This window comes from Otolemur garnettii, unplaced genomic scaffold, assembly GCF_000181295.1.
Source record: "Otolemur garnettii isolate 467f Iridium unplaced genomic scaffold, OtoGar3 scaffold00042, whole genome shotgun sequence".
NCBI lineage: Eukaryota > Metazoa > Chordata > Mammalia > Primates > Galagidae > Otolemur > Otolemur garnettii.
The window spans coordinates 6,126,878-6,149,684 of record NW_003852437.1 but is presented as its reverse complement, the minus strand read 5'-3'; the positions used below and the strand labels follow the sequence as shown (position 1 = coordinate 6,149,684).

At 40.5% G+C, this 22,807-nt stretch overlaps 1 protein-coding gene across 3 annotated transcripts in view; it reads right to left on the bottom strand.

The window, feature by feature from the left end:
• Window positions 1-9,342: 9,342 nt before the first annotated feature.
• HIVEP2 (human immunodeficiency virus type I enhancer binding protein 2) overlaps window positions 9,343-22,807 on the bottom strand; it is a 177,477-nt gene continuing 164,012 nt past the window's right edge. For 2 of the 3 annotated variants that reach the window (XM_012805464.2, XM_023513486.1), the window contains exons 8-11: window positions 20,241-20,416; window positions 16,914-17,015; window positions 15,235-16,130; window positions 9,617-10,414 (exon numbers count right to left, since the gene is read on the bottom strand). In XM_012805464.2, coding sequence (XP_012660918.1) covers window positions 9,617-10,414; window positions 15,235-16,130; window positions 16,914-17,015; window positions 20,241-20,416 — 1,972 coding nt within the window. Of the gene's footprint in view, window positions 10,415-15,234; window positions 16,131-16,913; window positions 17,016-20,240; window positions 20,417-22,807 lie in introns of all 3 variants that reach the window. The other variant, XM_023513484.1, reaches the window with a different exon arrangement.

Below are 22,807 nucleotides of genomic sequence, written 5' to 3'. Positions count from 1 at the left end.
AGGATAGCTGGAGTTTGTGAGTTACTGTGACATGTTGGGAGGAAGATCATCTGAAACTGGACAGAAAGCTGTGACACTGCACACACGTCCAGCATGGCTCAGACACCTGCAGTGGAATGAGGGGCCGGCAGATGCTGGAGTGTGCAGAGTGCATGCTCGTATGTTCCTATGGGATTCCTTCAGCCAAGTGCTGTTTTCTACATTCCTTTAGCATTTCTCAACTAAAAAGTCATGCATAAGCAAATGTGTTACTTTTAAATTGTTCGCTAATATATCAATTGTGTTAGAATCTTTTCAGTTTTGGCCAGGGCTGGGCTTGAACCCACCACCTCTGGCATATGGGGCTGGCGCCCTATTCCTTTAAGCCACAGGCACCTCCCTGGAACATGTTTTAAAAGAAGGATTATAGCAGAACTGACAGCAAATCAACTTTTTCTAGGAGGGCACTTACCATGTAAGTTGAGAAATATTTATATTTTGTTATGTTTGGGACTTTGCAAGATTTCTTCTGCCACGTTGGAAAATCATGTGGTAATGACAATGCCACTTCTGGTACACAGCCCCAGCACACCCTAATGGTATGTGAATATACAGCCATCACATTCAGGGTGACATACTAGAGGTGAAGCCCCTAACTACTTCATTATATTTTCTACTGAAATCTTTAACTGTAATAAAGAATACCTAACTATTCAATAGATTAGTATGATTTTCTTTTTTTGAGTCAGGGTCTACTCTGTCACCCAGGCTAATGATCATAGCCACCATGGCTCACTGAAGGCTCAAACTCCTGGGCTTAAGAAATCTTCCTGCCTCAGCCTCCCCACTAGTTAGAACTACAGGCATGTGACACCATGCTTAGCCAAGATTTCATTATAGCTTAAACTATGTTATTATAAATTACTTTTCCATCATTTCTTATACACATTGTGGCTATTAAATCAAAATTTTAAAGATTATATGTGTAGGCCATATATATTATATAAAAAGGGCACTACTGGGCTTGGTAAAATTGTGAACCACAGGAAGAGAATGTAGGCATATTTTTTTATAGATTAATACATGTAAGGATTAAAGAAGGCAATGTACGTCTGGTATATGATAGATTTTGATAAATGAATCATATGTCTGATATATGATAGATTTATGATAAATGAATTATAAAGTGTTATTATATTGATAAAACACCAGTAAAACAAGAGATTCAGTTGTTGCTACACTTTACCTTTTGGATTACTCACAAGCCTCGCAGATGAACCAAGTCAGAGTCACCAAAAGGACCGTAGGTCCTCCAAACCTGCCCCCACACTTTAATCTTTCTGTGAAAGAGGCCTCTTCTTTGATCCATTAGTGGCCAGCTAGAAATGGGGCATTAACCATGGCTCTTCTCCCTCCTGAGAGCCTTAGAGTCAATAAACCACCATTCTGTACATTCTGCCCCCTTCAGGTACTTCAGATATATGTTTTCCTCCATCTTAGCCATGATCACATTGTTTCGGGCCACTGTTTTGGGAGTTGCTCCCAGCTGAGCTCAGCTGCCCTCTCACCCACTCAGATCTATTGTCTCATCAGCACCATCCAGTCAAAATTCAATGTGGGCCACATACACAACTGTAAATCTTCTGGTACCAACATAAAAAATGAAACCTAAGAATATTAAATTTCATAACATTTTATTGAACCTAATATTTCCAATACAGTATCATTTCGATATTATCACTATGAAAAAAATCACTAATGTCATATTCGATATGCTCCCTGTGCTGTGTTTTCAAAACCTGGCATACATGTCACATTTATAGTGAGTATCAACTTGGACTAGACACATTTCCAGTGCTCTGTAGCCCGGGGCTGTGATGGTTCTTAGAACAGACAGTGTAGTCTACATCACAGCCTTTTGAGACAATTTTTTTTTCTGAGATAGTTTCACTTTGTTGCCATCCATAGAGTGCCATGGTGTCATAGCTCACAGCAACCTCAAACACTTGTCCTCAAGTGATTCTCTGGCCTCAACCTCCCAAGTAGCTGGAATTATAGGCACCCACCACAATGCCTGGCTATTTTTTAGAGATGGGATCTTGCACTTGCTCAGGCTAGTCACAAATTCATGAGCTCAGGCAATCCACCTGCCTTGGCCTCCCAGAGTGCTGGGATTACAGGTGTGAGCCACCACACCCGGCCCTACATCAAAGCCTTTTGATCTAGCTAGACCACAAACCCTGCCTGTCCCCCTGAAACATTTGCTGCACGTTATTGGCATATTGGGGTTAGGGAATTAACAAGGAATCTAACTTTCTTTCCCAATTGGCTGTCTTTACTCTGTGGACACTTTTTTTCTCTGATAGGAACCCCAGATTGCTGAGTGGAAGGAATACCAAGATCCTACCTGAAATCCCAAATGAGTCTGAGCCCTAACCTTCCCAAGAATGTAAGTGAGGTTATTTTTGGAGTAGGAAATTAATGGAGGCAAAATTGGGGACTTAAATTTATTTGGTCCTTAACATAAAAGGGAAGTGAATTTATCTTTTTGATATTTAAGTTTATTCTAGAAAATATTAATGAAGCAGCGTTCACATTTGGAGTGCTATACAATTAGGGGAATTTGATGCTGTCTTGTGGTACTCAATGTATAATTTTTGTTAAACCAGATTTGACAGTATGACTGGGCTTGATTTAAGTTGAGAGACATACCATGATCCATACCTTCTCACATAGTTATCTGTAAGAATATTAAGTCCTAATGTCTTAAGATTTCCATTGTGTGTAACAAACCGATTTCTCTCCTATACAGGAGGATGGTACTAGTTATGTGTCCTCAGGAGATTTGAGAAAATGATCACTCAAGCCATTTTCTGATAAGTTTAATTCTGTCTGGGAAAGGCTGCATGTTCTAAATTTTCACCTAAGATGTAGTTGCTTTACTTAATTTCTTTGTCTAGTTTTTTTTTTTCTTTCAGTTGAATATCACTTGCCTTATAATCTCAACCGTTCCCTGATACAGAGAGTCATACGGTATGTTTTGGAGGAAATAGTGCATCCTTGGTGATGGCAATTTTTCTACAAAGAGGGAAAAATTCACAGTACAATTGTCAACAAGGTTAGCTACTTAGACCAGTACACTGGCAAGAAGAGGAATTTTCTGGCAGGACCCCCTTTAAGAGTCAGCATGGCAGCTCAGGTGGAAGAAAGAACGTCCCCCACCCATTTCTTTCCTTCCCCCACCCCCTCCATTATTATGGGAGAAGAAATGACAGAGCTGAGCAATGACATCAAGGCAAAACTTCTAGGTTGACTCTTTTCTTCTACTTTCCACTTAGCTGTGAACAGCAGAAAAGCCAGGCAGGGCTTCCCAGGCCAGGGGCAGGCAGCTCCCTCCACACTTCCACCTCCTGAGTAAGGGGCCTCTCCCCCAGCCCATCCATCCCCCATGCCTGGGAGGTGGTAGTGTATGTGCTTAGACTAAGGCAGAGTGGGGAGACCCCACCTCGGTGCTGTGAAGAGGATATAATCACCATCCCAGCTTTTACCAGAGATTTGCAATGTGAGGAGGAAGAGCTGCCTATCAAGAACTTGCCTGCCTCATGCTGTGGCTGCTTCTGCTTGAGTGAGTGACCACCAAGGTCCAAAACTCAACCAGCATCCTTACCTCGACATGTAGTAGTAAGTTCTGAACCCAAGTTCTATGATAGCAGATTTCTTTTGCTTTCGTTTCATTCTGTTGTTGTTTTTGTTGTATACAAGAACAGAGCCAGGCTGAGATGGGAGCTCTCTGCTTCTCAAATGGATGAGTGCCTTCCAGGTGTGCAGGGAAGCATGTGTACTGTGTGGGGGTGTGGCCTCCAGGAGTGGCTGTCCAATTCAGGAGCCACCAGCCACATGTGGCTCCTGCAGTTTAGATTTAATATAATTAAATGCAATTAAAAGTGTTCCTTCTCAGTGGCACTCACCACAGTAGCCACATGCAGCTAGAGGCTATTGTATCAAAAAAATACACGTATGGAACATTTTCGTCATTGCAGAAAGTTCTTTTGGACTGTGCTGCTAGAATCTAGCTGCTTCTCCTATGGACTAGCTGGGAAAACTTAAGCACATTAGTTCCCTCAGTTTGGTGACTATGAAATGAGTGAATAGATGACAGTCCTTAAGACAGGGCAAGCACACAGCACTATCGTTAGCTAAAACTGATTTTATGCAGGGATGATGGCCCCATAAAGAGGGCTGGATCCCTGGACCTATGTACCAAGTGTATGTATGTAGTTTTTCCCTACACGGTACAATGATGAAACATTGATTCAGGGAGAGCAATTTTGAGTCTCAAACTCTTATACCACTGCCTACCCTCAGGTCATGACAAAGAATATTCCTAGAATTGATCATGGGTGTCTTAAAGTCTCATGTGGAAATCAAGACAGTTTCTTCCCAAGAGATGCTCAAGACATGATTCTACGGGCCTCGCCCTTTCCAGAGCTGGGAACTTTGTTGTAAATCCAGTAACTATGAGGATAAGATTCCTATCAGCTTTTATTGGCAGACCAAGTGCTCAGAGTAGAGCTTCGGCCCCTCTAGCTGCGGTGTTGTCTGTTGATCCAAATAAGCATCAGTTATTTAGGTAATCCCAAGCTTTGTTTCCACTGGAGAAGTCCTACTGGACCTTTGAAAATTTTTCTCTTGGGGGATATGAGCTGATCACTGATATCATTCTATGATAGAAAGCTTCATTTTAGAATACTTCATTTATTAACATAATTTTTAACAAATTAATAAAATGTACCATCATTAATCATTCTATGTGTATTTTTCTTAAATGAAATTTTATTCACATGAAACAGAACTTTTTTTTTTTTTTGGAAGAGTCTCACTTTGTCACCCTCCGTAGAGTGTTGTAGCATCTTAGCTCACAGCAACCTCCATCTCTTGGACTCAAGCAATTCTCTCACCTCAGCCTCCCAGGTAGCTGGGACTACAGGTGCCCACCACAATGCTGGGCTATTTTTGGAGACAAGGTCTCTTGCTCTGACTCAGGCTGGTGTTGAAGCCATGAACTCAGGCAATCCAACCACCTCCGCTCTCCACAGTGCTAGGATTACAGGCGTGAGCCCCTGCACCCAGCCAAACCATACTTATTACACTTTTATTTCAACAAGATAACAAAGGTTGGAATGTACCTGAAATACAAAACATGCCAAAGGTCTGTTGTCAAATCTGAAATAGAATTTAGATACTCAGTGAACACAGAGGAAATCTGCTGGTTTGATTGATTCATTTTGATGGCCAGTGTGTATTTCTAAAGGTGACCCTGGTTGTGGGAAACAATGGGTCTGGACATGTAAAATGAGCCATACAGAGTTCTCTAGAAAAGCAAGGGTTGGCGCCTTCTCCTTGTTAATATTTAGGCACTTTTTAATGTCAAATAGAAAAATTTGTATAATTTTTTTCTGTTCTTCAGTATTGCTACATGGCCAAACCTGGTTTATGACTGCCTACAGAGTCTGAGTAAGCATATGTTTCTCTACATTGAGAGATTAATGGGAACTTACATCCTATGTCATACCAAACAACCCCTGGGAAAACAACTATATTTAGTAACATATTCTAAACGAATAAGAACCTTAATCACCCAGAGCAGAAATGGGCTTTGTGTGTTTTATATTATTCTGAGTTCATGCAACCCTAGCAACTTGCACTGTAAATTGTTATGACTATAATTCTGATATAAATGAGTGGAGCAGAAATGATCAGAAACCTTTTCTTTAAGCAAACCCGGGACAGAATGAGATGACCTCAGTTGTAGCTTTGGTTCTACAGTGAACCACCTATTTCTCCTTAAAAACTTCACCTAACTTTTGTAGACCATAAGCTTTGGAAAAGACGTTTGTAAATGCCAGGTTCATTTAATAATTTCTAATTAACTGTTTAATAATAGAGCTTCCATTACACTACTAAGGAAATACCACAGGTAGTTCCACAGATAGTGTTTTTTTTTTCCTCGAAAAAGGATGTTCTTAAGGTTTTGCTTTCTAAGTTCTTAAGAAAATTAAGTTTTCAAAAATACCACGAAATTAAGTATCAGTAGGGCTGAGCATGGGGCATGTGTTGGCATCCGAAGTACATCTTTGCTAGCTCCCATGTTCGTTGTCTATGATTGGAAATTCTCAAAGTTCCTCTCTACCCCTATACACCCTGAGGGAGTTCATCCAATCAGCACTCTTGGCTTTGACCAATGACAAGGACTGACAAACTAATCTCCAGGCCACACTTGTTTGAACTTGAACTCCGCATTCCACTCTGCCAAGGGGAGCTAATTTCTTTACCTGCATCTCCTACCAATCCACTATCTCTTGCAGACTAATGACATCACAGTCATTCCACTGCCCTGGTAAAAAAGTCATTATCTTTCATTCCCCATCTTTTTTATGTCCAGCATCAAATCAGCTGAGCTATTATCAATTCTTCATTAAACAAAATTTCCCCTTATTTCTTTAGCTCCCCAATGTTTGGATTGCTGTTGCCTTTATTTCCATGGAATGACATCACTTTATAATTCTTCCAACTGGTCTCCCTGCCTTCATTCTCCATCCCTTAAATCCATCACCTCCACTCCAAGTGTTTTTTTCCCCCAAATAATAATAATTCGAATAGCAACAATAATAGCAAGGGCACTTGACATCACACTTTAATATCCTTTCTAGCTTAGCCAGGCACCACCCTGCCATATGCCCAGGGAGCCAGCTATATCTTACATTTTGAGTTTACCGCTTTGCACGTCTCTGATCAACTAATATGCACTTTCCCCATGAGGGCAAGGACTTCCACTTTTTTTTTTTTTTAAAGCACTGTACACCTACCACACAGAGCAGTGTCCCAGTGTAGTTGATGAAAGCATTATTTTGAATGAGTTAAAATATTGCTTGAAGCCTCTGTTCCAATGCTATTTCTGTGATGAAGTCTCTCTTCCTGGTCTCAACAGGAAGACTAATCTCTCCTTTGGGACCACAAATCACACCAAATGTACAATTATTCTAGCTCTAACATCATTTTATACACATTTACTCACGTATATGTCTCTTGTATTTATCTAAGTTTGTTGATGCCAAGACTACCCTCTTGTTCATTCTTAATGATCATGGGCATCATCATTATACCCAGTTTATGGTTGGCACCCGAAACCTGTTTTATAAATGAATGAGTGAATATGTGAGTGATAAATCAGATAGAAAACAAAGACTGATTTGATTTGGCCTGGGGTCGATCTCTCGTCATCTTTCTCTCTCACACACACATCAATGAGAAATAAGACACACAAATCATCCTGCACAGTCAAAACTTTTCATAGATTCTTCTTGGTAAGAGATAGATCTCTGCACTCTTAAGAGATCTCTTAAGCTCTCTGCACTGATCTTTAATTCACCTGGGTAAAACATACTTTAAAAAAACAGTGGGTCATAAAATAAAGTAGTTAAGTTGTAAATCCACCAAGTGGAGCTTTTTATAGTGTTAAGACTGATAGATTTTTACATTTAATGAACTTCTACTTGTATTATTCAAAAGGTTATACTCTTTATGATAAAAGAGTGTAATTTATGGCTATCTTGCGGTATATTTCAGCCAGTTTTGGACTTCCGTCACCTCAGCAAAAATACAGAGGGTTCCTGAGTGGAATTTCAGACACGAGCGCATCTGAGAGAGAGTTTGCTTTATTCATGGCTCTGTTCAGACATGATGGTAAACTGCCCAGCACTGGGCTTAGGTTTGGGTGAGTCCGTATCTCAGGGCCACACTGTGGTGACCACTCTGTTCTATCCGGACATCCCGTGGAAGCAGTGACTGCCTTCCGACTTGGTAAGAGCTCTCCTACTTAGGCACCTCCAGACCAGCAGAGACTAGTAAGTAAAAATACCAATGGGATGTCAGTAGTACCACAGGTTTTTAAAAAACGAAGCTGGGAAATTATAAGGTAAAGCAACACATAAGAACTAGACACCTCAAGCATGTAATTGTATATTTATTTCTCTTTTTAAAGAACACTCCTTAATGTAATTCAGTATACAAACTTGGTTTCACAGAATTATAATCCACTATATAGCACAAAGATAACCCAGGTTGTGTGTTTGCGCACACGTGCGTGTGTGTGCACGTTGTACCCCTTCTCTTCCACTCTTCGGGACCTACAAAGGCTCTACCCACTTTCCACACTGTCCAAAAGCCCTTCTGAATGTCATATACAACAGACATCATCCTTCCATGAGTTCTTTGCCCTTGAAAGATTCTTTTCCCCATCCCCCCTGAGATAGCCAGGAGTGTGACACTCTTCCCCTAATTCAAAAGGGTAAGGTGACTTCCCCTAACGCTGATGGTGACCCTGTGACCACGTGGACTGGCTGACAGGAAGAACTGGGGAGCCGGTATCCATCCCCCATCCCCGCTGCCACACCCAACCTTCCGAGTCCAAGTGCAACCCCTCTTGTATAGCCTTAGTTCCAATCACCATCCTGTGCAGCAAGAACCAAGGAGACTTACAAGCCCAGGTCCTCTCCAAGGCAGCGCACAGCACTGCCTGCCAAGCCACCGGGCCGGCCGATAACCAAGCTCTACACAGTCCCATGTGCTTTGTCACTTTAATTTTTAAAGACACCCTAGCATAGGTCTGTGGCAACCTAGTGTCCAACTGAGTTACATAAAATTGTACCAGTGATGCACTTGTACATATTTACATGGGGCGGAATGTTTTCCCATATTTTTAGATGCGTATATAGATCAACATGTTCACATAAGACCAAATACTTTTAATATTATTTATAACTGATTTATAAAGCTTTGAAAAAACTCACAATAGCACATTGTTTACTTTAATGCTTTACGGTACTATCAGTTTAAAATCACAATCAGCACTTAAGTTATAGTCAATCCAGGGAACAAGAGACAAAAAAATATACAAGAGTTAAGAACTGACTGATACATCCTTTATCTTTTTTTTTTAACTAATGCATAAGTGCAGAATAAGATACTCTAGTTTAAATATCTTGTTTACAATGTACATTTTTGTTCTAAATACGCAACAGTAAATCCCATGCTTCACATAGAAAAGCAATCCACAACATTAAGAAAAAATGTACAATTTATGAAACAAAGTAAATAAATATTAGTATTACAGAATCAGAGCTGTACATAAAAGCTGTTCAGTTTTAATCATATAAAAATATGTTTTAGTGCAACCTCACATATATATTGATGCTGTTTTGCTTTACATCATTTAGATCCAAGTGTCCAAAAAAGGAAAGAAATTACATTTATTACAAAGCAGATACACAAATTCTAAAATATGTACAAATTACTGCTAAAAAATGCTTATAAGAATATAAGCAAAGTAAAGAAAAGGCACAAACATCTGTACAATTTTAAAAGTACCAGACCCAATAGGTTAATTTCAAATTTTGTTTTGGTCAGGCTCATGATGACTTGTTAATTTACCTAATTCTTTTGATATAACAAAGGTATATATAACAGCAAACTACTGTAACTTAGGACAGGCATGCTATAAACTCGATTACCTCTATTTCTAGAAAAACAAAAACAAAAATGGGAAGATGTGGAAATGAAAGTCTCCATGCATCTCAGATCAATGTAGCTGACTCTTTTCCGACGAGGGTTCTTTGCCTCCCTCTGTGCTTGAAGATGGCTCCTTGCCGCTGTGCGCGTCTGCCTGTTTGTCATCCACACAACTCTGGCTGTAAAACGGGGAGTGAGCTGATGGAGTCTGTGATGTAGCTAAGCTGTCCTTTTCACCATCGTGCAAGTCCGGGTGGGTGGCCGGGGCACAGGGCTGGCCCAGCTCAGGCCCACTCGAGTGTCTAATGCCGGCGTGGACACTCGCCGAGGCCGGCTCTGCCCCGAGCAGGGCTGCGTCTTCGGCGGCGATCCGGAGAGAGGCAATGGCTTTTGTACACGTCTGTATGTTTTCCTCCTGCTCCCGCTCCGTGGCGTTGAGGCTGTCCTCCGAAGTGCTCTGCTTGGTCAGCAGCCGAGGGGAGGAGGGCGTGCTGGGCGGGCCGGGCGAGGGCAGCGCCTGCGGGGCGCGCTTCTCCTGCGGCCTGGGGAGCGCCGAGGGCGGGTCCTTGGGGAAGGAAGGCCCCGCCGCGCCCTTCTTCTCCTCGGAGCCCTCCATCGGCAGAGGCAAGGTGGGTGGAGGATGTAAACCGGAGAGGGCTGGCGGCATGGAGTGGACCATCTGGATCCCCCCGACGGGCACCATGGGGATGGGAGCGCGCACTTGCTGCTGGGAGTGGAGTGGAAGATGGCTGAAGACATAGTCAGTAGGACCCTCAGGGAAAAGGCTGGAGCCTTGATGTTCATAAGCACCTTCTTGGTCTCCATAGAGACTGAAGTAAGGAACCTGAGGTAATCCTCTTCTTAAATTCTGCTCAGGGGAACAAAGAGAACACACAGTTCAGAGGGGGCCGCTCCTCATCCTCACATCAAGCCATCTCATCACACATTCACTGCCTCAGAAGGCGTCACCACCTCATCCTTTTACCAATTTTCATTTTTCTCAGTGAAGGAGACTTCTCTGTTGTCCTTGATAATTTCCTTTACAGAGTCGCACTCTACTGCCCAGACTAGAGTGCGGTGGCATCAGCCCAGCTCACAGCAATCTCAAACTCCTGGGTTCAAGTGAGTTGGGACTATTGGAGCCTGCCTCAATGCCTGGCTAATTTTTCTATGTTTAGTACAGGTAGGGTCTCACTTTTACTTAGGCTGGTGTCAAACTACTGAGCTCAAGGGATCTTGGTGCCTGAGCCTCCCAGAGCAGAGTGCCAGGATTACAGGTGTGAGCCACCAACCCTGGCCTCTAATCTTCTTCAATAAAGGTGCAGGCCTGTGGAAAGCTACTTTTGTTTTTAACACATTGATTGCCACACTAGAAAAGAGACTTTTTTCCCTTGGGGCTATGGAGTTTTTTTTATTAGTTCAAGCACATTAACTACCATTTGAGTTGTATTTAACTCACTATTTGTGAGCCTAGGGCCTTATGAAACATATAACTCAAACACCTCTTGACCTAATAAAACCATGGCCCCAAGGAAACAATTTTTTTTTTCTAGAGTGGCAGTCAATGTGAAAGAGACCTGTGAGTTATACATGCTTCACAAGTCCCTAGGCTCAAAACTAGTCTAAGTTAAATACAACTACTCACATGGCAGTTAACATGTGAAAAGGCAAGGTGATAAAGCAGTCCCTATATTTTCCACTTGGTACAAAGACACATTTTAGCTGCTTTTTCCAAAAGTAAATAATGGATAATTATCAGGAAACGTTTATCCAGCAAAAAACACTACTAAACACTAACAATATGGGTTTTTAATTCAAAAGGAAATGAAAAGATTACCATATGTTTATATACTAGACAGATTTTTAATATATATATTTTTAAGCGTTGATAAAAGTATAATTGGAGTGACAAGCTTAGAAACTGGCTTTTAAAAAAAGTTTTCCACAGAACAGATGACAATGTGGTGAGGATCCCCAAACCGGTTCCTCCAATGTATAAGACTTTGGTCTAACGGAGTAAAGTCCTGCTCAAAAGATGTTCAGCACAGAAGATCAGCTTCTTTATCAAATCGCAAATCAAGGCCATTTAAATCTTTTATCACTGGAAGTTTATGTAAGGAAGCTATCCTTAAGAGAAGTGCTTAAGTTTTTCAAAAAGTTGACCTATATTCAACCACATAGAAGCAAAGATGATCATGCCTGTTCTTCTATTTACATTTTCCACTTAAATAACTTCTTGGCAATTAGCGAATTAAAGGCTACTTAAGATTTGGGGCCAGAATTTCAGATTTCATGGTCCCAGTCCTAAAATGGAGAATTCATTTTCTGTACTGTTTCTGTAGTGAAATGTAACTCTAACTGTCAGATTATGGAGTTTTAACAAGCTTATCAGATTTCAATTACTGAGATTCATTCTTTTAACGGATTGTTACTGAAAAGGATCTCTGGTTTTTTGGGGTTTTTTTTAAAATTTTTTTGAGAGCTTAAGAGTTTACGAGAGACCCCTGCTTTTCTCCCCCAAAAGTTTTAATTCATTTCAAAGACATTTCAGTTCTAAAGGACTGCTCTAGTCTATAATGTTAGGGATCCATCTAGTTCTGTTTAGACTCTGAGACTGGCTCAGGAACTATACATTATGCATTATTTCTGCTGCTCTCTGCCATTCTTGGCCCTTACCCTCCTCTCTACTACACCTTATTCAAGCTGGAAACAGGATTTATCCTGAAAGTGTGGGGTGAGAGAGCCTCCTGGGGGGCAGTGGGGAGCAGGGGACTGATTCACCTGAAGGTGAAGGAGAGGTGAGTTATCTATACTTATCTTTGGCTAGGGCTGCAGGGTGAACATGGCTGTGGCTTGAAAAATAAGCCCATCCTGAAGGTGCTGACATCCCAGCAGGAGGCTGGCAGCCCTCTGTGTTTCTTACAGCTGAATGGCACTTTCTTCTAGGGACAGAAATCTGCATGGCTCACCTCCCTCACTGCCACTAACAGGCTAAAAAACTGTGGCCAAGAGATTATGTGAATTACAGATAACAAATGATAAAACTGAATGTTGACCATTTCACTGGCCACAATCTTCACCTACATAGCATACTGAAGACCCAGACGTACCTTTCTTTTTTGCTATTTACCTACCAAAACTTCGAAAATGGAAAAGGATATGTATTTGCTTAAAAAAAAAAGATTTGGCTGAAGGCTAGAACATTATTTCATTCTCATTCCTGAGTCACACAAAGTAGACTCTCAAAAATGTTTACTGAATGAATGGATAAAGACTCTTACCTTTTTATTCTATCATCTATCCTAACATTAAAACTAACCAGAGGGTGTTGGGGCAGAAATGATCATCCCCTCCAAATCTCCTCACTGTAATCCCCACCAACCCAGACTGAGTCAGAATATGAGTTTGTCCTCTAGGACAACAAGGTCCCTTCACAGTCACTGTCCTGAACGGCCTCCACCAATGGTAAGCATAAAGGCAAGGTAGCACTAAGGAATTTCTACAAAAAAGGATTATTTTTAAGAATTATTACAACTTGCTATTTTCACACATTATTCAGAGAGGGGGAAGCCTTCATCTGTCACAGTGATCAGGAGAAACACCTCTCAGCATTGTCAATTCTGTTCTGCTCTGACCATAAGAATCATGTTCACATGTCATGGAAAGATGAAGAAAGATGACAGATCTTCCCTGCCCCTCAGGATGGGGTGAGAAAGCATACAATGGGAAGTGTTTGAGACCAACTGTCCCTGCTTCCCAGGGGATTCCCAGATCTATTCCTTCACATTATGTGAACAAAGCAGCAGGCTATACATTCTCTAATAAATATTAAACTGGGTAATAGAGAAAAGGCTTCATAAATGGAGAAGATTAACAACTCTCTTAAACATACAGGTGAACTGGTACTTAAAAACAAAAACAAAACAAAAAATTCACCCCCCAAACCGGCACAAACTCAGTGACTAATAAAGCCAATCTCTTTCCAATGACAACTTTCTGGGCACACATCCGAATATCAGATGAACTATCTTAGTCTACCTCTTCAATCCCTTTGCCCAAGTTGATGGTGGGTTGTTACCTTTTTGTCTCTTTACAACAGTGTCTTTGGACCAAAGGCTTATTTTTTGTGGCTGCAGTTGGCTAAATACACTCCACCATCTCATAAATGCCATGGTCTCCATCTACCTGGCCAAATGCTGTAGGGAGGCAGGGAGAAGGTTGTCTAACACACCCCACCAGCATCACCATGTCATCTGTATGGTTCCAGAGAAAACGTGTGCCACCCCAGACTTACTATCCCACTACCCAAGGATTTATGGTTCTCTCTTTGGCTGCAATGACATAATCTGCCCAAGTACCCTCCTTTCTACTTTTGCCAAGACTCTCCTTTCTGTTTTTTTAAGACACTTGGGGAAATGTACGTCTTTTTCTCAGCTTGCTAATTTATTAGCGTGGCGAATAAATTACATCCTGACTGCTATTCACGTTATCTGCAGGATTTGCACCATCAAGATGAAGTCGGTACCAGGCTTGTGAAAAGAGGGTTTTGGGGCAGGGGAGCAGAATGCAGTAGCTTCCCTAATGCTTAAAAATGACAAGCTGGGCTTATGATGCAGGGGGTGGACAGTAGTGAGAGGGAGGGAACTGGCCACCAGGACAGTGACAAGGCAGAGCTGGAGCTGGCAGTTCTTCCTTTGCCTGGGAAGGATGGTGCTGGTGCATGTGACAACAGAAATCCAGAGCAAGGGAGACAAGAATGGAGACCAGGAAATCAACACACATTTAAAAGACACTAACCCCAAAGGTTCCATTCTTCTGACTATGGTAAGTGCCTGGCTTTATTCATTCTTTAAAAATCCTACACAAACTTAAAGTGACATCAGGGTATGCTGTGCCATGGAATGAGTCAGGACAGGTGCTTTTCCATGGATTTGCATTAAACCTGCTCTTTAAATGCAACCCCGGATTGCTGTTGCTATTATCCTAACTTATAATGAAGGCTTGTCAGAGAAATCTCCCCTGCACAATCTCCCTGAGCTCGCCTGACTTCCGATTTTCCTTGGGCCCATGCCTTCACTCAGCAAATACACTCAGTGGTGGTAATGGCAAGAAAAACTGATATGTTCAGGCCTTTGAATCATAAACATGAAAGTGTGTGTCACTCTCTCCTCTCATACCCGACCAGTTTCATGTGTCCGCCCACGGTGGGCAAGGTAATGAGTGTATCCAACACTGAAAGTGTTGGAAAGTCAAGGCTTACAACCGCATTGGAATCTTTACCTGGTGAAGAGTTAGTTACACACGGACACCCCACCCCCTAGGGTCCCTGTGAGTGTCTATCTGGGCAACCATGGCATTTTAAAGCCTTCTCTTTTTTGACTCCTAATGGTTTCAGCTCATGTCTATAATTAGTTTATCTTAGAAAGCCTTCAGAAAGGCCTCACCTGTTCGCAGCTAAAAATGCAGTACTGCTTGGATGCAATACTATGTCTGGAGGAACGCCATGGCTATGCAACTGACAATAGCGCGTGATGTGTGATAAAAATGTCTTCCTGCTATTTTCAATAACCAAGTTCACTTCTGCCCATGAGAGATATCCATGTTACAATAAATTCCACATGCATGTTATCAAGCGGCTCCAAGGTGCTCCCACTTATATATTAGAAAGAGAAAGCAAATAACACTTACAGGAGGCCCCAATACAATTGGCTCTGCTTGCAAATACTGCCCCATGGACAATGGTGGGTTGTGGTATAAAGCCCTTCTGGGAGATGGCGCTCTTATGGTGGTCATGTATCTTCTCTCTCTTCGGGGAGAGAGGTCTCTTCTGGCTGTGATATCTTTCCCAGGAGACACTGGCCTTCTTGGGGACAAATGCCTTCTTGGTGAAACATCTCTTTGGGACATCTCTCTTCTCAATGCAGCTTCCTTTCTTGGTGAAAGATGTCTCATGGGTGACAGATCTCTCCTCGGTGATAAATGTCTTCTGGGAGATAAATCTCCTTTGGGTATCAGGTACCTCTTTGGTGAATTATCTCGACACGGCGAAGAATCATATCCTGGTGAGGAGTGACGGCTGGAGGGTGAGAAGTCCCTGGGAGAGGAGCCAGGCTCTGAAGGCAGCATGCACTCCTCATCCATACAACTAGGTATGTCCAACCTGTCTTTGTCTGGTTCTGAGTCTGTACTTTTGCTCTGGAATAGCCTCTGGTATTCTGTCATCTGGGTATCTTCACACGAGTCACTCGGTGTCATAAGCGGAGTGACCTGGATACTTGGTAATGTAACCAAATAGCTGATCAAGGAAGAATGTCCCAGGGAACTATCTGGAGGAACCCCATGGGGTACGGTGCCGACATTCACAGGCAAGGAAGAGAATCGAGGAGGCTGAGGACTGGTGCTTCTTGATCTTGTTTTTGGTGTCAGATCTCCCTGGTCATCAAAGTCATCGTCATCTTCATCATCATCATCATTGTCATCTCCATCCTCACCATCTGATTCCTCTGCATCTGAGAACTGGTGATCAGTAGAAACACTGGACACGCTATGCTTCTCAGCTGCTTTGTGCAGATCTTCCATATTTTCTGAAACAATTGAATACGTTAATGGAGGTCAAGATCCAAATGTCAAGGATAGGAGCTTATTTAGGCCTCGTCTCTTTCCAAAAGCTTTCCCCAACCTTCCAGCCCCCAGAGACAGGTATATCTAAACTCCTATTAACTCTCACAAGGGACTTAGCTGTGTGACCCAAAAGATTAGTTCTGATCTTTTCATGTATCTATTTGGATTCATCTCCACCTTACAATAAGGATGCCAGAATAGGACCTTCTGTCTCAGACATCACCCCACATCATATAGCTAATGTTAATGATAACACTAGGGGACAGAGAAAAGCAATCACCTATCTCTACAGGTTCAGGTATAGACTTCCATGTAAGTGGTATATCTCAAGAGGGTTGGCCAACCACCAGGTTCTCTACTGAGGTTAATGATGGATTTTGTTCTACTGGGTTTCCTCTTAAGAGGGATCATAACACATTCAAATGCCTTTCAAATTTCTGCAAAAGCTTCATAAAATTTCAATCACTATTACAAAGCAAGTACAATTATATTCCCTTCATGGCTCTGGAGAGAAGTATTTTCATGCAAGCCCTTTTTCTTTCCCCCAGAGTCAAAAGTTAAATGCATTTTTTTTTCTTCTCCGTAGGTTTCAAGCAATCCAATGTGTCAGATTTATTTTCTATATTTAGTATTTAATAGAATGAAATGCGATCAGTTCTTAAAAATATCTAAACTTATTTCCCCACCTCGGCCACCCAGAGCTGCAGTGAGCAAGTGAAGAGGGCGTTCGGCTGATCATGACATACCTGCCTCCTCTGCTTCTGTGTCATCCACTGATGTCATCGAGACTCCCAGTTCCAGGCATTTCTTCATGTGTGCTTTAGATTTCATATGTTTTGTTAGGTTTCCTAGAAAACAAAGGCCAAAGAAATAGAGAGAAAGAAAGAGAAATTAATTGATTATCAAAATGTGATGATTTCTCAAAATTCAATGTGAAATGAACTAATTCATTATACTCATGGCATAACGTAGATTTGTTTCTACCTACTACCCCTTGCTTCAACCTTAAGAAGAACAATCTGGTTTTTGATGATATTCATCCCTGAGCGCTCTGGCCCAATCTTAGGTTTACTTAACTCTAGACCAGCGGTTCTCAACCTGTGGGTTGCGACCCCTTTGTAATAATGAAAATACATCACGGCATTAGGAAGGTGGAGAACCACTCAACCTGGATGACAGGTGGAAGACAAGGGCCACATCTTTCCACAAGTAGGCTCTAAGCAAGATGGGGGTGGGGTAGGGGGTAGGGGGGCTCCAAGGTTTCCTGCCTAGGACGGATCTCATGTCTATCCTAATGGGCAGCCTTCTGGGACTCCAGGTAAACAGAGCAACATAAACTAATCTGAAACAATCCTTCCCAACACAACCACCGGGCCCCAGACCTTCCGGCATTGATCAGATACAGATTAACTTTCAAGGACCCTCACTGGTCAGAAGGAAAAATATACAAACCTAGTGTGAGAGTTAACCTTGTCAGGGCATTCAAAGATCCATGCAAACTATTATAGCTAACTGCAAACATAACTAGCTAACCATTCAGAGGCAGCCTACTCCCAGTATTTAGATTCTGTCTGGCATAGGTCTGTCAACTTTATGACAAGAGTTTCTAAAACTTTGGAGCACCAATATTCCCTTTTTATCTTAAGACTCCTGTCATTCTAAGAAAAAAGGTCTCATGTCAGATGTTAAAATGATGATGATGACGTATACATATATATATGTGTGTGTGTGTGTATGCATATATATAGATTTATATAATTGTTACATGAAATGTGATAAGTTTTTAAAACACTGACCCAATCGCCCTTGATCCAAGATGTATAGAAGAAAACCAAATACAACTTGTATGTATACATAACTCTATATCATATGACTTCTCAAAGGAGATTCGGGAACTAATTCAGTTGTAAATAGCCCTGACATCCACTTCAGTGAAAATAATGCTTCAGCAATGTACCAGCAAATGCTTTAAGACAAGACCCCCTGAAATCTTGGTGGAAACTCAGGTTTGCTGATATAGTTTTGTCCTCTTGCAGGGAAGCTTAGCTTACCATTGATGCAATGTATGAACCACAATTCTAAATCAGGACACTGTTGTTTATTATTTTACTAATATTCCCTTATTATTTACTTACTGCTTACACACGAGAGAATTTTCCCTGCTATTTTGATAATTCCAAACATAAATATTCCCAGGCCTCCATTATTCTTGTCTATTAAAAAATCATATCTATCATTTTTTAAAGACCTCCAACATTTTATAGGCTTATCAAGAATTCTTAAATAATTACATTTATCTCTAAATTAAGGGAAATCATTTGCTTCTGCCAGCATGTAAGAGCACTAAAGATGCGTATGAGTGTGAATGCTGAGTGTGCCTAGATCATTGATTCAGATTTTAAAATGTGTTTCTTCTACATTTTTCTCTCTGCTCATCCCAAGGATAGTCAGGTTTTGGGCTCCCATCTTCAGAAAAGGTTTGTAGCTAGAAACAGGGATCTGGAACAATTCCACCCTGGCTTCGGGTGGTTGGAGGCACGAGCTTTCTACAGTAATGTATTAGAGCAGAAGGGACTGGTATTTCAAGGGCACTTGATGTATACCTGGACGATGATGTGAGTGTGGACAACACGCATTTGGGGTGAACACTGGCAAGATTTCCTAGGACGCTTGCTCATTTTAAGATTCTGAGACATTTGCACGTTCCCAAAGGGTGACAAGGAAATTCTAATAATGACCCCAAATAAATGATTTCCTGCTAAAATTCCAGGATGATAGTTCAGAGCCAGACTTAATTTGACTTTTTTTCAATATCTAGAAATGTGTCACTTTTCCACACAATTGTGCCAGCAGCAAACTCCTGTGAAGACATTTATCGTTTTCAATGCAGTAGGTCCCCAAATCAAACTTTTTATTTTCTCATATTCAAGGTAATCTCTCAGTAACATTTCATATAAAAACTTAACTCTACAGAGGTGGATGATATTTAAAGGACTTTGTATTTATTTCTTTTGAAATGCAAATGAACACTTTCTTTTCTAGCTTCAAAGGAGGCATACCTGCAACACAGGTAGCTGTTTAATAAAGACGAAACATATAGGGTGAGAGGCTACACATTTACGCATCTGGAACCAATGTAATAATTTATGATAGAAAAACAGATACACATTTCTCTATTGAAGATTTTTTCATTTGATAATTTATTTTTCTTGATGGATATGATCGCAAATTAATTAACATGCGAATTTAAAAACATTGGAAATGATGTGAGATTGGTGAGAAAGTGCCTACAGCATTCATTAGATCTAATGAACAACACATTTCTACAAAAATAAAACCACCTCTAAGCCGCAACTGTGTATATTCTGAGATCACCAGGCTTATAGACATTTTCATGATTTTTATAAAAAGAAATATAACTAAAGCAACTTTCTTAACTAAATATTTTTATATAAATCTACCTGTTAAAAACAAATTTTCTTTTCTTTTTTTTTTCCCCCCATTTCAAAGCCAGTCCTAGTTCTATGAGATTAGCAGTTGTGGCCTGAGAGTAAGAAATTGTCTCCGTGCTGATAAATACGCAGAACATAAGCTCTCAAATTTCTATGCATAATTAATGCGACTGTGGATGCAGGGGCCCACCTGGGAATCTGTGGATCTCTACATTATTTATAATCTTGAAACTGACCACAGCACATGTTTTCCTCCCAGCTGCTGCCTCGTTTTTCAAATACCACTATGCATGAGCAATATTTCAAGTCTGGGGCAAATACTATCTAGACCACACAACATTTCCAAGATGCAGTAATACGTATCCAGGCAATTTCTTAGCCACTTCCTTCAGAGGCAACTGGCCTGAACCTAAGTCTCTAGCTCTTAAATCATGAGGAGTGTCACATGATAAGCCACTTACCTTCTATCACTCACATTGGGGAGAAAATACATTACATGGAGTCCTATTTTCACAAACAAACCCACCATATTGTTGATGAAGGTTAGTTATACAACCGTATTCAGAATCCCAAGTAGCCATAAGAAAAGTACTTTTCCTCTCACTACTATCAGACGTATACCTTTCGTTTTGAAGGCGAAGTTACACAACTTGCAGACGTAAGGCCGAACGTCAGTGTGGGTGCGAATGTGTTTCTTGAGCATGCTTGGCTTCTTACAGCGAATCCCACATTCTTCACAAATGTACTTTCCACGTCCACGTCCTCTGACATATACATAATCTTCATTTGATTTATACCTGTTTAAAAATGGAGGACTCCAGTGCGTTTCCAAATATTCTTAGCATGTTATCCATTAACCCCAAAGCTAATTATGTGCATGGCCGATTTTTATGTGAGTGTTTTACAAACAATTATTCAAGTTTACTTCTATGAAGCCTGTGAAATTTATGCAGTAAGTGGTTGGAAGAACTAGATAATAGATTTGGCACTGTAAATAAAATGTAATTCTACATGGAATTCAAAATGGAATTGGCTCTCCTATTAAGTGTAAATTTATATACTTAGGGAATAGATGTTCAAATGGGCTTCAAATGAGTTGCAGGCCTTTGGATGGGATTCTAGTACAGCCTCCAGCCAAGGGACATCCTAAAACCATCCCTACATGCTCATCGTGTGTCTTCTGTGAACATTACATCATCTAGAATGTACACGCACAACACACACAACCCTTTAAAATAAGTATAACTCATAATTGAATTCTTCATTGCAAGTTCCTGATCTATTTTTACAATCCTGGCACAAGAGTGCCTTAGAAATTTCTAGTTTACACAGGCTGAGCTCTGCTCACCAACTGTTATCTACAGATTTGATCTGTTCTTCCCAAAGACCAGGAATCTGTACACTAATGTGGAGTCTAAACTTCAGTGGCTTCCTAAAGGTGCTGTTACATAATGAAAACTAAAGATTCTATTTTTAATCAAATTTGCATTTGTTTCTAGAAGGATTTCATAGAGATGTTTGAAAGGCTATATGAGGTCATCTGGTTTAATGAATAAAGTCTTGGACATTTCCTTTGATAATCAAAGGAAGAAACGTACCCAGTGCTCAACCATCCCATTTTGTTTAGAATGCAGTAAAACACAATCTATCATAGAGCACAGTAGCATTCTACTGAATAATTCAATGACCGTCATTATCTCTTAAATTGCAGGTAGACTAGAATTATGCATCTAATGATGTCATTCTTGGAAAGATATTTCTTTTAGGCATTTATTTTTATAACTTCCAAAGGTAAACTGACATGCAAAAGGCCCTAATTCACTGTGAATTTGCTAAAAGGCACTAGATTTACAGCTTTTTCATATACAAGCACTGTAAACCTATTTTATCCTACCAAATTAACCAACCAGCAAGAATAAAAGCAAGTTTAACTTGAATCATCCCTCCATTGAAGGAGTTTTTAAAGAGAAAATCTATCCACATATTTAAATATCAACTCTGCTATAGATTTTAATTAATCTTAACACTATCTACTTTTAGGTCAGCACCAATCCAGGTAAGAATTCAGTACAGTCAAAAATATGAATAGTTAATTTGGGTGCCTTCGGCTCCTTTAATTTTTCCCCCTTTTACAAGGAAATTAAACTTTAACTTGTTCTTCATAATTATTTTGAAATTTATTTTTTTTTCCTTTGCCTTTTGCCATAAAGTAGAAGAGAATTTGAGCATGAGGATACCTTTCACATTTCAATTTTACTATTCTGTGCCCTAATTGAATAAAATTGCTTAAAGGATATAGAATAAGATGAATAATTTAATAGAAAGCTAATTTATTTTATTATTCTTTTCTGTTATTTTTTTTTTTTCTTTTTGAGACAGACTCTTACTTTATTATCCTGGGTAAAGTGCCCTGGCACTATCTTAGCCCACAGCAACCTCAAACTCTTGGGCTCAAGTGATCCTCCCCTCTTTGCCTCTTAAGTAGCTGGGACTACAGGTGCCCACCATGATGCCTGGCTAGTTTTTTTGTTTTATTTTGTTCTTTTTCAATTTTTAGAAAAGACATGGGGACTTGCTCTTGCTCAGGCTGGTCTCACACTCCTGAGCTCAGGCAATCCACCCACCTTGGCCTCCCAGATTGCCTCACAGGATTATAGGCCTGAGCCATTGCACTAGACCTAGACACATTTCTATCAAAATCTAAAACCAGACATTACACACATGTAATTTTTCTTAACCATACAGATAACAAAATTATTGAACTTTATTACTTGAGTTAGTATACTCAGAATTCAACATTTAAAAAGAAATTTTTAAACCCAAAAAAACTATCATAGACCACAGGAGACTAAAAGACATGAGAGGTGAATGCAATGTGGTCCCCTGTCATCAATCTTGGAATAGAAAAAGGATGTTGACGGAAATGGATAAAATCCTGTTGAAGTTTGAAGTTTAGATAATACTAAAAACAAAGGAACAAATGAGTTCCTAAAATTGTATGCAAATACGCATGATTTCATTTTTATAAGCATAGGCTAAAGATAAATCCATTAATAACACAAATACCCATAAAAATATCAAAGAATGGCTCGGTGCCTGTGGCTCAAGTGGCTAAGGCACCAGCCACGTACACCTAAGGTGGCGGGTTCAAATCCCAGCCAAAAACTGAAACCAAACAAACAAAAATA